The sequence below is a fragment of the Jaculus jaculus genome, chromosome 10, assembly GCF_020740685.1.
Source record: "Jaculus jaculus isolate mJacJac1 chromosome 10, mJacJac1.mat.Y.cur, whole genome shotgun sequence".
Classification (NCBI taxonomy): domain Eukaryota; kingdom Metazoa; phylum Chordata; class Mammalia; order Rodentia; family Dipodidae; genus Jaculus; species Jaculus jaculus.
In genome coordinates, this window is record NC_059111.1 from 34,223,968 (window position 1) to 34,240,173 (window position 16,206).

Consider the following 16,206-nt stretch of genomic DNA (forward strand, 5'->3'; position numbering starts at 1 on the left):
AAACAAAATATTTTTTAAAAATTATACTTTAAAGCCGGGGGTGGTGGTGCACGCCTTTAATCCCAGCATTCGGGAGGCAGAGGTAGAAGGATCACCATGAGTTCAAGGCCACCCTGAGACTACATAGTGAATTCCAGGTCACCCTGGGCTAGAGTGATACCCTACCTCGAAAAACCAAAAAAAAAAAAAAAAAAAATTTATACTTTAATTTGGTGATGTCAGTTCTTTCTAAAAATTGTGATGGTTATCTCAGATGTCAGCTTGACAGGATTTAGGATCTCCATGGCAACAAAACTCTACGTATGTGGAGGATTTTCTAGATTTGTTTCATTGAAGTAAAAAGATACATCCTTCATGTGGAAGATGTCACTTCTATGGCCTAGAGTCCTGGAATGCATAAAAAAGAAAACTAGCCAAATAGATTCATAGACATAATGTAACCAATCTTGCTTCATGCTCATGTTCACATGCCTTTACCATGATGGACTTGTAACTTCAAACTGAACTGAACTGAAATAAGCCGTTTTATGGTAGGTTTTATCAAGGTATTTTGTCAAAACAATGACTAATGCCTACTATAGGAAATTGGTTTCAGGAAATTGTTGTGTTAAACTTGATCATGTAGTTCATAAACCTTTGGAGCTGGTTTGAGGGAGAAATATGCAAGCATTTGGAATTTAGGACTGCAAAACCTTTTAATTAGTACGAACATAGCTTAATTAGCCATTGTGGTGGGAATTTGGACTATGCAAATGTGGAGAGAAATGTGGGCAATGAAGGCCTGGTTCATAAAATTTCAGAGGTGAGTAAAGGCTATCAGAAACTTGGTGAGGAGCCATTCCTGTGATATACTGCCTAGGAATTTGGCTGCATTCCACCCATGTTCTGAGAAATTAAATAAGGCCAAATTCAAAAGTAATGGACCAATTGGCAGAGGAAATTTCAAGACACAGCAGCAGTGAGGTGCTGGCATGGCTACTGAATGCTCTTATTCCAACCAAATGTGACAGAAAGTAACAAATGGAGAAGAAGATATGAAAAAATGTGTAGTATAACAAAGAAAGGAATGTGAGCAAGTTTAAAGTTTCTCACAAGAACCATGCTGAGAAAGCATTTATAATTATTAAGGAGAAATCTTGTGCTCTACATTAGGATAATACAAAAGATGCCCTGGGGACAAGACTTTTTACACTGAAGGCTGAAACTTGAGGGAATACAAATTCTCAGCAAAGAATGCTGCATCAGGGGTCCGTGTTCAAAAACATTTGCCTAGGAAAATGTTTTTGTTTCACCAACCCGGCACAGACATGACAATACCTGTGGTCCTAGTGTCCACACTACATCCCAAGCTAGCAGCAGAACTTGACAGCATTGTCCATGTGGTATTGGTTTGGGAGGCATGATTAATTTAAGATTGAGAGTCACAGAGTGTTTCCACCATTCCAGATTGCTGCTGAGGCCAGGCAGAATGTGACAGGTCAGAATTTCTGCAGTGAGCCCCTAAGTGGGCCCTCCATAAAGCTGTGAAGATGAATCTTAAGTTGCAGGGGAGACCCCAGGATTTTGGAGATGTCAGAGTCATTAGATACCTTGCTAAGGAAAACTGCAGGCAGGCTTGGAGTGGCACTTCCCCAGATCTGTCTGGGTGGACCTACCCCAGTCATTTTTGAGGCCTGGATCATTTGTCTTGCTTTTTTGCTCACAATGACTTCATTCCTCCTCTTTTGGATTAAAAATGTTTATACTGCCATTGTATGCTAGAAATACATATCTTGTCTTTTGATGTTAAAGGTATTCACAAGTAAAACTGCCTGATTCTCAGAAGAGACTACAGTTCCATTTTAGAACAGAGTTTGAACTTCTAATGATCATGGGGATGTTTGAAATTAGACAGAATGTGGGAACAAAGAGTGGAAAGTTAGGACTTAAAGCTGATATGTTTGTATGTCAGATTGGCAAGGAAAAGACGCGTGTTGTCAACTTGATAGATTTTAGGATCACCATCAAAACCAAAGATTTGAACAAACATGTGAATGATTTTCTAAAGTAGGTTAAATTAAGGTAAAAAGATACATTCTTAATGTGGGTGGTGGCATTTTCATGGGCTGGAATCCTGGACTGCTTAAAAAAAAGAGAGAGAGAGAAATTTCCGACTACCAGGATTCATCTCTCTCTACTTTATGATTGTGGACACAATGTGACCAGCTCTATTTATTTCATGCTTCTGCCACCATGCCTTCCCTGGCATCATGGACTATAACTTCAGACCACAAGCTGAAATAGTTCTTTCCTTAAATTTTTTTTTGTTTTGGGTCAGGGTGTTTTATAACAAGAAAAGTAATTAACTAAATGCTGATTAGCAAATTTTTATTTTTTGTTTTTTTCAAGGCAGGGTCTCACTCTAGCCCAAATTGACCTGGAATTTACTATGTAGTCTCAGGGTGGCCTCAAACTCACAACAATCCTCCCATCTTTGCCTCCCAAGTGCTAGGATTAAAGGTGTATGCTGACACGCCCAGCTCGCTAAATGTTTTCTTGATGTGCTTTTCACTTTTGGGTGGGTGTGTTTGTGGTGTATGTTCATGAGTGTGAATAAGTGTACATGCCACTGTACATGTGTGATGGTCAGAGGACAACTTATGGTTGCTGTTTGCCTTCCAACTCACGTGGAGGCTGTATCTGCACGGAGGCCCTGAGAGGCCCCTTTCATTCTTTGTTCACAGTGCTGTTTATGAGTTTTGGTTTCTGTCTCTGTCCTCTATCTTGGCATCAGTGTGTTGGGATTACAGAAGCCCTATATAGATTGTCACCTTTACATGTGGCCTGGAGCTCTGTACTCAGATACTTGGGTTTTAGCAGCAATGGCTTTATCCACAGAGCCTTCTCCCCAGCCCTGATATGATTTACTATTTGTATTTCAGCTGTATTTCCAGAAGAACTAGGTACCAGTGTTCCTTTAACTGATGTTGAATGCAGATCATTAATCTATAAACCTCTTGATGGAGAATGGGGTACCAATCCCAGGGATGAAGAATGTGAAAGGATTGTTGGAGGAATAAACCAGTTGATGACACTAGGTAAATAATAATGCTTCACTACAGGAAATGTTGACAGAAAGCAAACTAAACAAATAATACTGTGGATCACTTAGCAATTTTCCACAATCTCTTATCAGTATATTTTAAACATTTTTAATTGAAATTTTTGTTTGAAAGCAGACCTTCCACTGGATTTTTAATATGTAAGTTAGATGAGGTTAGGTGAATTTCAGAGTACGGGCCTTCCATAAATGCCAAAAATATCTGAAAAATCTAGTTTCTCCACTGCTCAGTTTGCAAATCCTTGATATCTTCAAGCAAACATATTGTAAATTGGAGAAAGAAAAAGTATTGAAAGCTAAATATTAAGTATAGCTATGCTGATGACCCCAGCTTTCTTTTTCATACATAGCAGAATCTTTGTAAGGGGAGAAAACAGGCAGTATCAACTGATTTGCCTAATTAATAAAGAAAACAATTCTGTCAGAACTGACTTATTTGAACTCAGCATCCACAGTGGTTAGCAGTAAGGAATCAACTTCAAAGAATAGAGAAATTGTTATGAGTAAGAACTGAAGGTAAAGGACACATGTTGATGGATTTTTCAAATCTGAAGGAGCTTTTTCCCCTTTGTGGTGGGGACCAAACTGAGAACTGTATACACGATAGGCAAGTCTTGATCAGTGGGTTATATTCCCAGCCCTAAATGGCAAAACTTTATATATGCTGTCTTATGGTTTTTTTTTTTATCTATATTAAGTTGGAAATAGTTTAAAAAGTGATGAGTGATCTCAACTGTGTTCTAGCTTTTTTGCTCTCTCTGCTGTGCATCGAAGGTCTAGATCAACTTGCGTTGTCAGAGAATGTAGCAATGAGATAGATGACAAGTTTTGCAAAAGGTCAAAGATAACGCTTTAATGCAATTTGTTGCATTTAAAAAGGACAATGACAGACTAGTGTTTACTTATAATGGGATCTTTCATTATTTTAAACATACAAAAATAAATTTATAAACTTATTTATTTTAGATATTGCTTCAGCATTTGTGGCCCCTGTGGATCTACAAGCTTATCCCATGTATTGCACTGTAGTGGCATATCCTACGGATCTAAGTACAATTAAACAAAGACTGGAAAACAGGTTTTACAGGTTAGAACCCAAACAAACCATTTACTGATCTTCAATAACAGTGTTTGTCAATTTTATGTGTGCATAGATGGACGTGTGAATCACATAGGGATAGAATTAAAATGTAGTATCTGGGGCTAGAGAGATGCCTCAGCAGATAAGGAACTTGTGGGCAAACTCTAAGGACTCAGGTTTGATTTCCCAGTTCACACATAATGCTGGATGCACAAAGTGACACATGTGTCCATAGTTCCTCTGCTGGCACGCCCATACTCATTTTCCCCCTCCATTCTTTTTTTCCTCTCAAATAAATTAATAAAATATATTTTTCAAATGTAGGATTTGATTCAGCAGGTTTGAATTAAGGCCTGATATATCAAGCCAAACTTTAAATCTCTCTTAGATAATATATTTCAGTCTTTGTGGGTTTTGCTTTAAATATCAACAATTGAATAATTTATTATTTTTGTTTATATCCACCATATGAATGCTTATGAAAATGCAACTGAAAAATATTCAGGAGATTTTTTTTAATAGAGTTTTAGCTTAAGCTGGACAATTTTAGGTAATTTGTATCTTCTGGGATTAGTTTCACTTACCATTGAGTTCTTATTTTTACAGGCTTTGTAAGCAATTTGTGTAAGATATTTTGTCAAAAATACCCTTACATTTATAATTTTCACATAGTAAAATCTTTGTTTTTGTTTGTTTTTGTTTTTTGTTTTCCAGGCTGACCTGGAACTCACTATGTAGTCTCGGTAGCCTCAAACTCATGGCGATCCACCTAACTCTGCCTCCCAAGTGCTGGCATTAAAGGCCTGTGCCACCACGCCTGGTACAAAATCATAGTTTTAGTTTTCATTTTTTGTGTTTGTTTCCTACCAGGACAACATGTTAACTATGTACAATATTGCATTGAAACTTCTTTTCCATTCTTCTAACTCAAAGAAATTTGATTGTATTTTTCTATGTAAAATGTGGCTTTTGCTCTTTGTTGCATTTGTACATGTAACACTGGAAAACATTTAGATCTTACTAGTATTTGGTTCTGGAAAAGTCTAGTATGAGAACCTATCCTCTACCCTTTCCATTAGATGCCACCAGTAGGAACTACTAGTTGTGAAAATCAAAAATGTATGCAGATTTTGCCAAAAATCTTCAGGGCCATAACACCCCTGGCTGGGAGCCACTGGAATAAAGAAAAATGAGATTGATTTTGGTTTTAAGTTGTTGTTATTGTATCATTGATAACTTTTCAAAAGGATAATTGTGAGGAATGAATGTATAGTTCTCTTAGACTATCTGCCTTCAAAGCATACTTTGTTGTTTTCATATAAAATGCTTGAAGTTAAAAATAATAGATGGAGTTAACAGTATTGGTAGTCCCTAAATTGCTAAAGATTAGGATTTATGCCTAGGACTTCAGAGACAGAAGATGAAAGAGAGACATGTTCCTATACACTAATGGGTGAACTATAGCTAGAAAAATGAGGTGTTGCTCTCTCCTACAGTTGTGAATAAACATACTCATAGAAACACTGCTAAAACCTGTTAATTGCCATCATGTATTTCATTTCATGATATGTTATAGCATAAATAAGTTTCTTTGGCATTAACCTTGCTTTGTAGACAGTCTAAGGGAAAAAGAGAAGCTGAATATATATAGGAAATCATCTGTTATTCAACCTTGTAATAATACTTCTAGATCTCAGCTATATTCTTAATACAGTGATATAATTTCTTCCTAAAATAGTGTGATGTTATACTATTTTAAGCTTTTTTTACCTCCTGCAATTTGTGCTTTTCTTCTCTGATACTATTCATTTTCTGAGTACACCACCACTATCAGTTTTGCATACTTGTATTTGATGACTTACTTTACATAATTCCTGCAGTGCACTGAAGAAGTCTGTGATTCTATTAGAATGAGAATTGTGAAATGCACAGAAATTCCTCTGCATACTTAATTTACATATTTTTCTTCCACATTATTGTATCTGTTCATAATATCATCTTCTTTGTTATGCCACAATTACCTTATGCTCTTTTAAGTCATTTTTTATTTTTTCTTTGTTTTCGAAACAAATTATCTTTTGTAGCATTATCAAATATTCAGAAAGTAATTCTCAATTTCTTAAAATAACTCCTCATGTTTTTGTATCTCATAAGCAAGCTGTTCGTTACCTTTTGATTGTCCTGTGATTTGACTGCTTGTGGTATAAACATTTATTGTTTCCTTTTATGTACAGAAGTCAGGGAGTTAGTAATATCACACATGTAGAAACATATAAAACAGAAACTTGTTCCTCTTCTGTCACTTCTATTCCCCTACTAAATAGCAGCATTACTGATAGCATGGTTATATCTATCTTCTTCTATATATTTTCTGTGTAAATACATATTACTTTGACTTTTACTCCTAATTTAAATAGGGGGGTTTGCTCTTTTAGAAATAACTCAAGACATGAGCAATACAATTGGTTTAAAATTGTAAATAAAAATTAGAATGTCTTGTGTGCTTGTTTTCTTAAATATAATAAGGTTAAGATTTTTAATACTTTTTTTTTAAGGCGACTTTCTTCACTAATGTGGGAAGTTCGATATATAGAGCATAATACACGAACATTTAATGAACCAGGAAGCCCAATTGTGAAATCTGCTAAATTTGTGACTGACCTTCTTCTACATTTTATAAAGTAAGTTAATACTCATGCTAGTGTAATAGTTAATTTTGAAATGTAAAATACAGTCCTTTTTACATGTATATTGTCAATGTAAATGTAGTTCATTTGCTAGGTTATAAAATACAGCATTATAGATGTTTTAGTTTAAGTAAAAGGCAGATTCTTTTCTCAATCCAATTATTGAACATTAACAATAATAGTAAATATTGATTTAACATGTAATGTTTTCTTCTTCCATTAGCTCTTTTAAGGCAAACATAATCTTGTGTGAAAGATCATTATCTGATGGCTAAGGCTTTGGGAGATTAACTTATGTGATAACACAGTAATAAATGCCTGCCATTTGATTTGAGAAGTTTTCATTATAACATTGTATTGACATATAGAGGTTCTGATATACCAGCTAGGTAGTAACTTTTTAAAAAATGTATTTATTTATTTCATTTGCGAGTGAAAGAGAGATGGGCACAACCTGGGCCTCTGGCCACTGCAAATGAACTCCAGGTGCATGCACCACCTTGTGCATCTGGCTTATGTGGAAACTGGGGAATTAAACCTGGGTCCTTAGGCTTCACAAGCAATTGCTTTAACTACTAAGCCATCTCTCCAGTCCCAAGGTAATAACTTTTAATGTTAAGATTCTTCCTTATCCCAGCTACTTGGTATGCTAAGACAAGAGGATTGGAAATTGCCTAAACAATGTAAGAAAGACCTTGTGTTTGGGGGGGGGGGGATTTTTTTTCTGCAAAATCAAGTTTATTGTTTCATGGAATAGAGTAATAACTCCCACTTAAAGAAACACCATTTCTCCCTTATCTCTTGGATTTTATATAGTTGTAGAATGAATTGAACCTGCTAATAAATTGAAGCCAGAGGCATGTGTCATACATTTTAGTGCAAAATATTACTTTGATTTCATAACACTATTTATGTATACTTTTTTTTCCAATTAAAAAGGGGGTAGAATGTATTTTAAAGGCTTCCTACCTTTAATTTTTAAATGATAAATCAAATACTCATTAAAAAAAAAATCTGAGTATAGAGATCTCTCAGTAAAGTGCTTGCCATGCAAGCATGAGGGTCTGAGTTCAATCCCTATAATCCACATAAAAGTCATATATACACATATACAACACATCAGCTTCTTTCTCCTTTCTATGCATACTCTTAGGATCTGCTTTCCAGTATATCAGTGGTGGTTCTTGCTAAAGGGTGCACATAATTACAGTCTGAGGTTATACTAAATAAAATAAGTCAGAAAAAAGTTACTGTGGGGCACTATGCAAGGAGAACCTAGCACAGAGACAAGCAGCCTGTTACATCCTCTATACAGTTTGGGGCTTTTACTGCTATGAGTTTGCTTTTCTTCAGGAAGTTTGCTAATCATACTATTAGTTGGGCTCAAATGAATATGTCTGTACAACTTCAACCAATCAATTCTCTAGAATTTTATTTTAAAAAATCTTATAATGAAATAGAAGAAAGGTTTTTCCCATTTGGATTAATATATGAAAATCACTTTAAAATAGTTATTTTGGGGGCTGGGGTACAATTCTTGCCTAGTATGTGCAATAGGTTCAGACTGGAGTTTGATTTCAGTGGCAGAGGCCCTGGTACACCAATTCTCTCTGTCTAAAATTTTAAAAAAAGAATTTTTTTTTAAGTAAGTTGGTAAAGTAGACAATGTATGGCTGGAAGTCATAGGAACACAACACTATACATAAACGAAGTGGGATCAGATCATGGAGGGCCTCAAGTACCAACCTAAGGAACTAGGCTTTAAAATAGGAGCTTCGAGAACAAAAGGGATGATAAAAATATTTTAATATTAAAATAATAGATGTTACATCATGTCTTAAAATACCTGTTTGAATATAGTGTCTTAATACTTTTATAGAGAAGAATCCAAAAGCATAAATAGCAGACTGTTGACCAAGTAAGAGGGGACAAGGTCTTACTCAATAATGAAAGGAGAAATACAGTGAGAGTAGAATTCATAGCGTACTTTACCACTGATTAAGTCTTACAGAGGAAGCAAGTGATAGCATAGTAAAAATCTAAGATTCCCGTTATTATAAGAGTGGCATGCTATTTCTTCAAACGAAATAGGTGGGGGAATTAGGTTTGGATATGGAGTTTCAGATGATGGTTTTAAGAGAAAATAGCAAAAGACAAAACTTTATAGAACCACATACATCTGGAAAATAAATTAAAGCAAGGAGGAATTCAAAGACAGGAGGTATGTAAGTTTGATCTGGAAGACTGAGCAATTAATGAAGTCATCCCAGGCATAAGTAGTGATCTGGGAGCAAAGAATTGAGAGTTCTAAAAAAGTTGGGTGTGCTGCACACGCCTTTAATCCCAGTACTTGGGAGGCAAGGTAGGAGGATCACCGTTAGTTTGAGGCCACCCTGAGACTACATAGTGAATTCTAGGTCAGCCTGAGCTAGAGCAAGATCCCGACCTCAACAAACCAAACCAAAACAATAACAACAACAAAAAAGAATTGAGAGTTCTGTGAATAAAATAATCCACAATGAAAGAGGAGACAAATCTAATGTGTGTTCATGAGTACTGTAGTCAGCAAAGGGAGAGGTGTGTATGGTTAGGTTTTATCTTAAAATTTAGTTTTAGGAGATTTTTTTAAAATAAAAATTCATATCTATAATTAATAACATTTTCTTTTTATTATTTAGGGATCAGACTTGTTATAACATAATTCCACTTTATAATTCAATGAAGAAGAAAGTTTTGTCTGACTCTGAGGTACATTTTACTATATTTAATACATTGCTGTTATGTAATATATAAAACTTGCATATAGTTTTCAGATAAAAGCTATTATGAAAATTAGTTTTTGGCAGGGGAGATTGTAATAAATCAATTAGGTAGAGAGAGTAATTTTCAAGTAAGCTGTTGAGTATAATGAAATCTAGAAATGTCTTACAAATCTAATACATTGTTGCTTCCAAAGGAAGAAGAGAAAGATGCTGATGTTCCAGGAACTTCTACCAGAAAAAGGAAGGTAATACTGTTTTATTTTGGATAGCCTTTGTTTATTACAGAAGTGCTTTTTATGAGAAAAATGTATTAAAAACTTGTTTCTTATTAGCAGTCTCAAGGACAATTTAAGTATTACTTTTAAATAAGCTCTAATTATAAAATGCATATTTCTTAGAATTAAGTGACTGTTTTATTTGAATTGCTAGATTATATAGGTTGGGCATCTCTAAAACTTAGAATACTCCAAAAATTTAAATAACAACAAAACCTCCAAATCTGAAATGCTTATGGTCTTGAGCATTTTTGGTAAGAGATACAGCATGCATCTAATTAACTATTAAATTCACAAATTATACTGTGTAAGAGGAGCTTGTTGATGGACTTTATGTCTTTATTTCAGGATCATCAACCCAGAAGAAGGCTACGTAATAGAGCTCAGTCTTATGATATTCAAGCTTGGAAGAAACAATGCCAAGAATTACTAAATCTCATATTTCAGTGTGAGGATTCTGAGCCTTTCCGTCAGCCAGTAGATCTTCTTGAATACCCAGTAAGTATTTCTAAAAATACTTGGCTTGTTTGTTGTATATGCACTATAGCATGCATGTTAAAGTCAGTGCACAGCTTTCATTTTTCACCTCATTTTGAAGCAGGGTTTTTTTTCACTGTTATTACCTCTCCAGTTTGTGAGTTTTTAGAGCTTCTCCTGTCTCTCTGTCCCCCCTCCCTTCTTGTTTTAGGCCCACTGGGACTAACAGAAGCCCATCATAGCTTCTATCTTTTTTAAATGGGATCTGAATATCCAAACTCAGGTACTCAGAGTTGCCCAGCAAGCACCTTAATCCACTGAACCATCTTCCTGGGCCTGAAAATATTTTCTTTTCCATGTTTGATTGCTGCCTTTCCTTCATGCAGTTGTAGGTTATTTAAATAATTTTTATTACAGTAGTTGATTTCTTCATTAGTTCATACATGTTCCAATACCCATTTGAATCTTTAGAAGTGTGATACAATGGAAAGAGCTCAAAAATATGCATCCAAAGAACTGGGTTGTGTTTCAAGATTTGCTCTTAACCAGTTATATGACTTTGAGCAAGTGTTGGTTTTCCCATCTGAAGTGTTTTGCTTTTTGTTGTTGTTGTTTGTTTGGTTTGGTTTGATTTGGTTTTTCGAGGTAGGGTCTCACTCTAGCCCAGGCTGACCTGGGATTCAGTGTTCAGAGTGGCCTCGAGCTCATGGTGATCCTCCTACCTCTGCCTCTCGTGTACTGGGATTAAAGGCATGCACCACCACGCGTGGCTGTGAAGATTATTTTTACTAATTCTTCTCCACACTAAGTTCAACAATTTAGCTATTGTCTAGTAAACTAGAATAAATGATACCTATTTCTTGTAGTAATATGGAGATGAAATGAGAATACATAAAAATTGCATTGAAATGCTGAAAGGTTCATTACGCACAAATGTCAGATAGCATTATTACATATATTTAGGTTATGCCAATGTATGATCTGTAGGGAATAATGGCAAAAAACAAATTGAGTAAATATGATCTATATATTCACTGTTGCCGGCATAGAAATCTAAATTTAGATTAAAGTGTTGTTGTTTTTTATTCCTTTTTCCTGTTATAAAGATTGATGATTTAAGCTGGGCGTTGGTGGTGCAAGCCTTTAATCCCAGCACTCGGGAGGCAGTGGTAGGAGGATTGCTGAGAGTTCGAGGCCACCCTGAGTATACAGAATGAATTCCAGGTCAGCCTGGCCTAGAGTGAGACCCTACCTCAAAAAACCAAAATAAAAAAAAAAAGATTGATGATTTAGATGTGATACCACCTAACTTTATTATCTGCTTTTTACATAGTTATTCTTATTTGCAATGATAAAGTAGACAAATGTCAGTAAACATAAATTATTGTAATAATTTTTTTTTTCTCTTTTTGGTTTTTTGAGGTAGGGTCTCACTATGTAGTTTCAGGGTGGCTGGTGATCCTCCTACCTCTGCCTCCTGAGTGCTGGGATTAAAAGTGTGCACCACCACCACGCCTGGCTGGAAACAGATTCTTAACGTGTAAGAGAAATACTTATTTTTAGCAATGGGGTAAATTGGGTTTGTTGGAACCTCATAATTCCCCACCAAATTAGAAGAACTAAGCTAATGTTTGTTATATAGTGCTCTAATTTCCAGAAAATAGATTTCCCTTTGTTTCTTGCAAGTTCTCTGTAGTTTTTTAGGATAGGGGACTGGAGAGATAGCTTAGCTATTAAGGCGTTTGCCTGCAAAGCCAAAGGATCCTGGTTTGATTCTCCAGGACTCACGTAAGCCAGATGCACAAAGGAGCATATGCATCTGGAGTTCATTTTCAGTGGCTGGAAGACCTGGTACACCCATTCTCTCTCTCTTTCTCTCCCCCCTCCCTCTTTCTCTCTCAAATAAATAAGTAAAATATATTTAAAAAAATAAAAGTATAAGATAAGTCCTTCCACAGAGAATCTCTCCAGTTTGTTGTGTCCAAAATCTCTCCCTTAAGCTTACGTTGTGTGTATATATACATATTTATACTATACCTGTAGTTTAGAAGTTGATCATGGAGAAAAACTAAAACCTAGTATCTGCTGAAGATGACCAACTCTCCACCCTAAGATAGATATTTGTGTGTGTGTGTGTGTGTGTGTGTGTGTGTGTGTGTGTGTGTGTAATATACCATTTATGAGACAGTGGAATCAACAACTGGAAACATTAGCATCCCTCTTTCCCAAAACAAGAGATAATGCTTATTCTGAAATATTACACTTTAGCAACAAAAGAGACATTCTTTTTAAGATGTCTGTATATGTACAACTAAGAAAAAATAATGGTGCCAGTTACATTTTTGGTGTATAACTTTGTTTCAAGGCATAAGTGAAGTTGCAATCATAAGGAAAGGAAGCTCTTAGGAGGATAAGGCATACATACTCAAACAAAAACCATCTAAGAATTTTGGAAATGAAATGTACAGTCATTGAAATTAAATTCATCAACCAGGTTTACGAATTAGATCTGCAGAGATTTACCTACTGTATAGTGTAATTCTCAGTATATGTAAGAGTATGTATTCAAAAGACCTAGAGAACCAGTTGAACAAAGACAAGTTATAAAACAGTTTGTACCAAAACAAGTTATAAATGGTATAGGTAAATAAAAATAACAAAATTTAAAACTTGGTCAAGTAACACACAGGATTAGAAAAATACGAAATACAAAAATAAATAAATAAATAAATAAAAACACAGAACAGACAGGAAAAAAGTAAAACTTGGAATATATTATATTTTCAACCATAATGAAATCAAAGTAAAAATCATTAGCAGGAGTATCTTTTAGCATTTGAACACCACTTTATTGTTTTGCTTTTTGAGACAATGTAGCCCAGGCTGAGATGGAACTCCTAGTCCTCTTGCCACCACCACCTCCTAAATAACTGGGATTATAGACATTTATCACCATATCAGGTTTAATGACACTCCTCTGAGTAGTTCCATGAATCATACAAGTCCCCTATAATTTTTTTAAATGGCATTTAACTCAGTGAGAATTAATACTAATAAGGTTTGTGTGCTGCACTAACAGCCGTATAAGATGATTTATACCTAAGTATATACTAAACAGTGTATCAGAAGTCTCATCAATTATATAAGCTTACTCTTTAGCCATTCAACAAAAGAAGAGTAGAGTCAAAAGGCAGGAAGAATATAAAAGGCTGAAATCAATGCTGTTCATTTTGTACTGCTAAAATACATCATGTTGTGATGCTTTTGTAATCCTCTGCTATGTCATATCATTCTCTGATACTGTCCCCCTTCACTTGTGTGGTCTGTTACCTGTGCTGTTACCTTGTCTTATGTACAGTTGACCTGGGCAGTTCCTGTGGAAAGAAGTGCAAAGACTCTGTTATAACAGCTTACATTCATTATTTTGACTACTGAAAGCATCCAGTTTTGGAGCTGTGAAAGTTTGAAGTTACTGTAACTTAGCCTTCACATATACTTGAATTGCTTTCATTTCCTCATTGTTTAGTTTGTGTTTCAGTGACTCCACACCCTTTAGAATTACAGCTCCTTTAAAGTTTTTGAAGAATTTTGTTTCTTTTTTTTTTTTCTCCCCCTCCCCACCCCCTGAAGTAGGGTCTCAATCAAGCCCAGACTGACCTGGTACTCACTCTGTAGTCCCAAGCTGGCTTCAAATTCATAGAGCCATCCTCCTACCTCCACTTCCCAAGTGCTGGAATTAAAGACATGTGCCACCACATCCAGCTTTGTTATGTTTCTTTACAAGAGTGATTATTAATGGGTCTAGGACTTACATTTATCGTTTTAAAAAAATCTTTTGACTTCTGTGCTGACAAGCAATATTTTGTGGTAGTACTAATGCCACCTCTTTCCTTTTCTCCTAGGACTACAGAGACATCATTGACACTCCAATGGATTTTGCTACTGTTAGAGAAACTTTAGAGGCTGGAAATTATGAGTCACCAATGGAGCTATGTAAAGATGTCAGACTTATTTTTAGTAATTCCAAAGCATATACACCAAGCAAAAGATCAAGGGTATATAATTGTTTTCTTTTGCTAAAAGTATATTAAATGACTAAATGTTCTCATTTAAAACAAACAAATTAAGCTGTTTTATGTTAATAATGTCTTATTTCTCTGTTACTTTTGTGAATCATTGCTGATGTCATTCTTTGTATTTTGCTTGTGCGTATGTCTTATGGTGCCCCACATTCTTGTCTGTGACAAGGGTCATTCAAGAACTATTGATGTCCCATTCTCTCACTCTTACACCTCGTGTTTTGAGCCAGAGTCTATTTTACTGATTCCAGGGCTTACTGTGTTCCAACAGTTATCAGGTCTCTGCTCCCCTGAAGGATTATGGTTCACAACTATGTCCAGCTGTTTTACATGGCATCTATAGATTTTAACTCTTGCAGATTCAGGCCCTATGGTTTTACAGAAAGTGCCTTAACTCTCTCCAGCCCTATTGATGTCATTCTTTGGTGTTTAGGAAAGAATATTTTATTTTTTTGATATGATATGACTATTTATTATACCTTGTTTTGCTATATATCATAACTGTCTGGCTTAATTTTTTGTTTGCATATTAACAGTTTGAGTATATTAGAGTTCACAATGATAAGTCTTATCCCTACCTGAATCCAGATAATGTTAAAAATCTTAAAGTTGCCAGGTGTGGTAGCACATGCCTTTAATCCCAGCCCTCAGAAGGCAGAGGTAGGAGGATCATCTTGAGTTCAAGGCCACCCTGAGACTCCACAGAGAATTCCAGCTCAGCCTGGGCCAGAGTGAGACCCTACCTCAAAAAAAAAAAAAAAAAAAAAATCTCAAAATTAATCCAAAAAGAAAAAACTCGGGCTGGAGGGATGGCTTAGTGGTTAAAGTGCTTGCCTGTGAAGCCTAAGAACCCATGTTTGATCCTGCAAGGTCCCATGTATGTCAGATACACAACATAATGCAAGCACACAAGATTGCACATGCACACAAGGTGGTGCACACATCTGGAGTTTGATTACAATGGCTGGAGGCCCTGGCACACCAAGTCTCTCCCTCTCTCACTCTCTTTGACTCTCATGCTCTGGTGTTTAAAAAAAAAAAGGTTAATCTGTTGGGCTTGCTTCAAAAAAAATGTCAAAGTTCAGAAAATTTCTACTATTAACTCAAATATAAATGTAATTTTTTTTTTTTGTCAGAAGAGGCAGAGAAAATGATTATAAAATCTGTTAAAAATACAACAAGGAGGGGCCATTGGGAGGGGGTAGGTCATGGATGAGCCCAAACAATGGTACCAAACTGCCTGTATTTGCTGAAAAGAAAACTAATAAATTTTTAAAAAATACAAAATAATTAGTAGAAAAGTATTTGAATTATAATACTAAATGGACATGCTTTTTCAATGATTTTGTGGGGTTCTCTTTTCTTCATAGATTTATAGCATGAGTTTGCGGCTGTCTGCTTTCTTTGAAGAACACATTAGTTCAGTTTTATCAGATTATAAGTCTGCTCTTCGTTTTCATAAGAGAAATACCATAACCAAAAGGAGGAAGAAAAGAAACAGAAGCAGCTCTATTTCAAGCAGTGCTGCATCAAGGTATTTAGTTTCTTTAGATGGCATTAACTGATGTGTAACTTTGTCTTCACATTAACAGAACGTGGTGTTTTTTAATACTTCCTTTACTATTCCCTATGTTGCAGAATGATATATTTGACATGCAACTTCCTATGGTGTGGAGGATTTTTAATCTTTTAAACTAAAGCTTTACTAGTGTAAGTGCTTAAATTCAAACTGCTAAATCTATACA

The 16,206-nt window shown here is 35.4% G+C and overlaps 1 protein-coding gene across 2 annotated transcripts in view; it reads left to right on the plus strand.

Annotated features, from left to right (window-relative positions):
• LOC101599483 (pleckstrin homology domain interacting protein) overlaps window positions 1-16,206 on the plus strand; it is a 148,301-nt gene that overhangs the window by 120,398 nt on the left and 11,697 nt on the right. For both annotated transcript variants that reach the window (XM_045160004.1, XM_045160003.1), the window contains exons 30-37: window positions 2,922-3,077; window positions 4,067-4,187; window positions 6,737-6,862; window positions 9,547-9,616; window positions 9,825-9,875; window positions 10,254-10,403; window positions 14,285-14,437; window positions 15,832-15,995. In XM_045160004.1, coding sequence (XP_045015939.1) covers window positions 2,922-3,077; window positions 4,067-4,187; window positions 6,737-6,862; window positions 9,547-9,616; window positions 9,825-9,875; window positions 10,254-10,403; window positions 14,285-14,437; window positions 15,832-15,995 — 991 coding nt within the window. The remainder of the gene's footprint in view (window positions 1-2,921; window positions 3,078-4,066; window positions 4,188-6,736; window positions 6,863-9,546; window positions 9,617-9,824; window positions 9,876-10,253; window positions 10,404-14,284; window positions 14,438-15,831; window positions 15,996-16,206) is intronic.